The following is a 2,963-nucleotide window of genomic DNA, read 5'->3' on the forward strand; positions in this document are numbered from 1 at the left end:
CTAGCGCTCTACCACTTGAGCCACAGCGCCACATCCGGCTTTTTTCTGCTTATGTAGTGCTGAGGAATCGAACCCAGGGCCTCATGCATGCGAGGCAAGCACTCTACCTCTGAGCCACCTTCCCAGCCCCTGCTGGGTTCTTTTTATTGGAGCTTGTAAATCTTCATTCTTACAAACCTTGCCTATGGGGCTGGACATAGTACACACCTGTAATCCCACCACTCAGGTAGGAGGGTGACAGTCTGGACAGTGTAGGCTATATAGGGAGTCCCTGCCTCAGAAAGATAAGCAACCAAAAAGAAACAGTTGCTTGAGAGGCCTTACACTGTCATGAAATGTGTTAACTGTGTATTGCCTCCTTTTCTAGTCAGATATGTATAGCTTGGGTGTGATCCTGCTGGAGCTCTTTCAGCCATTTGGGACGGAAATGGAGCGTGCAGCGGTTCTCACAGGTGTCCGAGTGGGCCGGATCCCCGAGTCCCTCAGTAAGAGGTGTCCAGTGCAGGCCCAGTACATCCAGCTCCTGACCAGGAGGGATGCTTCCCAGAGGCCGTCTGCCCTGCAGCTGCTTCAGAGCGAACTTTTCCAAACATCTGGAAATGTAGGTAACTTTTTTAATCCTGGGGAAAATAGGAAACTTCAATTGAATGTGTTGAAATTGTGAATCTTATTTCATGGAAAACAGTTGAGCTTTGAATACAATTTTTGGAAATAAAACAGTGAATCCTGTTCTCACACCTCCCCATGTCAAGTGCTAGTGTGTGCCACTGGCACACTTGGATTCTTGTTCAGATGAGCAAGTGAGTAAGCAAGCTGGCTCATTGCCTGCACTCTGTGCTGCCCTAAGATGGTAATACGAGCTTCCACATCCAGCTTCACCAAGCAGTGAAAAGTTTTAGTTTTCCTTCCCAACCATAATAAAGAGCCTTTTCTAGATTATTATACAAGTATCTTTCTAGTCAAAAGGGACACAGACAGCAGTAACTCCTGAGGACAATGGTGGCAGAGTTGACTTCAGAGCCTTCAGGGTTCACAGCCAAGTGGAGTTGCCTTTGAGTCCAGTGGGACTTGGCCCCAGGGCTGACTTTCCCTTCCTCTTTCCTGCCATGTGGCTGCAGTGCCAAGAACAGTTCTCTGCAGATAAGATTGTTCCTCTAGAAGCCTCCTAAGATACGGTTGAAGCTTGGTTCAGGTCCTCTAGTGCCTTGTGCAGTATGGTCCCCAGCACAGTGATGAGCGGCACCAAGGCTGCCGGAACCTGTATGTTAGCAGGATTCCTAGGTGGGTTTCAGGCAGTGTGAGAGCAGCAGCATATGAATGTGGCTCACCCAGCAGGGGCACCAGATCAGAGCTAAAAAGTCCCTGACACTTGGTAGACCTGACAGGTCCTCTCCAGTCCTGCAGGATAGTGAAAGAAATCAGAGGAGGAGTAGTGCCTTTAAAAGAACCAACTCATGACACTGTTCAAAAAAAAGTCCCCATTCATTACCTGACCCATATAGCTATAACCTCTCTGTACATCACCTTTATAATAACCAAAAAATACATAAATTCTAAACAACAACAAAATAGAATCAGCTCATGCTGGGTGCTAGTGGCTCACACTTGTAATCCTAGCTATTCCAGGCTGAGATCTGAGGATCATGGTTCAACCCAGCCCAGGCAGGAAAAGTTCTTGAGACTCTTTCTCCAATTAACCACAACACAAAACAAGCCAGAAGTGGAGCCATGGCTCCAAGGGTAGAGTGCTAGTCTTGAGCAAAAAGGGGCTGGGAAGGTGGCTCAGTGGTCGAGCGCTTGGCTTGCATGCAGGAGGCCCTGGGTTCGATTCCTCAGCACCACATGAGCAAAAAAGAAAAAAAGCAGGAAGTGGTGCTGTGGCTCAAGTGGTAGAGTATTAGCCTAAAGGCACAAAAGCTGAGGGGCTGCTCAGCTCAGGCCACTCCCCCCCCCCGCCCAAGTTGAAGCCCCCAAGTCTGGTACAAAAAAAAACAGCAGAAAAGAAGATTCACTTTTGAACTGATCTTGTACATGTTGCCCTTTTTCCCACTTCACTGTTTCTGAAGCCATAGATGTCATATTGTTTTTGCAATGAACTTGCACTTTAAAGTGGCACCAGTTACCTCAGGAGCCTGATGTTCCTGGAAGCTGTCTTCCTTCTGACTTTAAGGTTAAGTAAATAGGTGCTGCAGGGAAGCCTACCCCTTCACTGCCCTTGACAGACAACATCAGTTCTCAGGATTAAAGGCCGCACCTGGCCAGTAGCAGGCACCCAATCAACATTGTTGAGTGCCCCCTTGCAGAATCCAGGCAGACTGATGCAGATGAAACCCCGCTCATCCACAGGGCAGTTCGTGTGCCTTCCTCCCTCATAGGTGGATGCTCAGTGCACACAAAGCACACTTCACATCCTGAGCTCCACTCAATCCTCACACCAGGGAACTGCACCCTCAGGGCTGAGTCCAGCTTGCCCCAGCCGTGAGAGCTGACCGTGCAGGCTCCTGGCTGAGTGGAAGGAAGCTGCCTCAGCCACACCAGTGTCCTTCCCTGGAGGAAGTCCACAATCAAAGCTGGTCGTGCCGTGCTTAGAAGGGCCTGCCTTTTGCCTCCAGTAGCCAATTCTTTTTCTTCTTCCTTTTTTTTTTGTCGGTTTTGGGGCTTGAGATGACACTCTCTACGTGTCACCTCCATTGTTCCTCCAACGAATAGTCGCTTCTTTTTTTTTAGGTGAGACAGGTCTAGCTAGGTAGTCCAGGCTGGCCTCAAATTCACAGGCCCGTCTCAGTCTTCTCAGTTCAGGGATTTCAGGCTCTTAAAGTTAGAAATCCTTTCTTCAATATAAACAGCTGAAGATTTTCTTATTTTTGATGAACACTTTGGTTTCTCAGCAACTGTTCAAGAGGTGTTAGAAAATTCATGACTGGCCGGGCGCTGGTGGCTCATGCCTGTAATCCTAGCTACTC

General features: G+C 48.5%; 1 protein-coding gene across 4 annotated transcripts in view; it reads left to right on the forward strand.

Moving 5' to 3' along the window:
* Eif2ak1 (eukaryotic translation initiation factor 2-alpha kinase 1) overlaps positions 1–2,963 on the forward strand; it is a 42,162-nt gene that overhangs the window by 38,273 nt on the left and 926 nt on the right. For all 4 annotated transcript variants that reach the window (XM_013023494.1, XM_013023497.1, XM_013023495.1 and 1 more), the window contains exon 14: positions 368–601. In XM_013023494.1, the coding sequence (XP_012878948.1) occupies positions 368–601 (234 nt within the window). The remainder of the gene's footprint in view (positions 1–367; positions 602–2,963) is intronic.

Source organism: Dipodomys ordii, unplaced genomic scaffold (genome assembly GCF_000151885.1).
Source record: "Dipodomys ordii isolate 6190 unplaced genomic scaffold, Dord_2.0 Scaffold68, whole genome shotgun sequence".
NCBI classification, from domain to species: Eukaryota; Metazoa; Chordata; class Mammalia; order Rodentia; family Heteromyidae; genus Dipodomys; species Dipodomys ordii.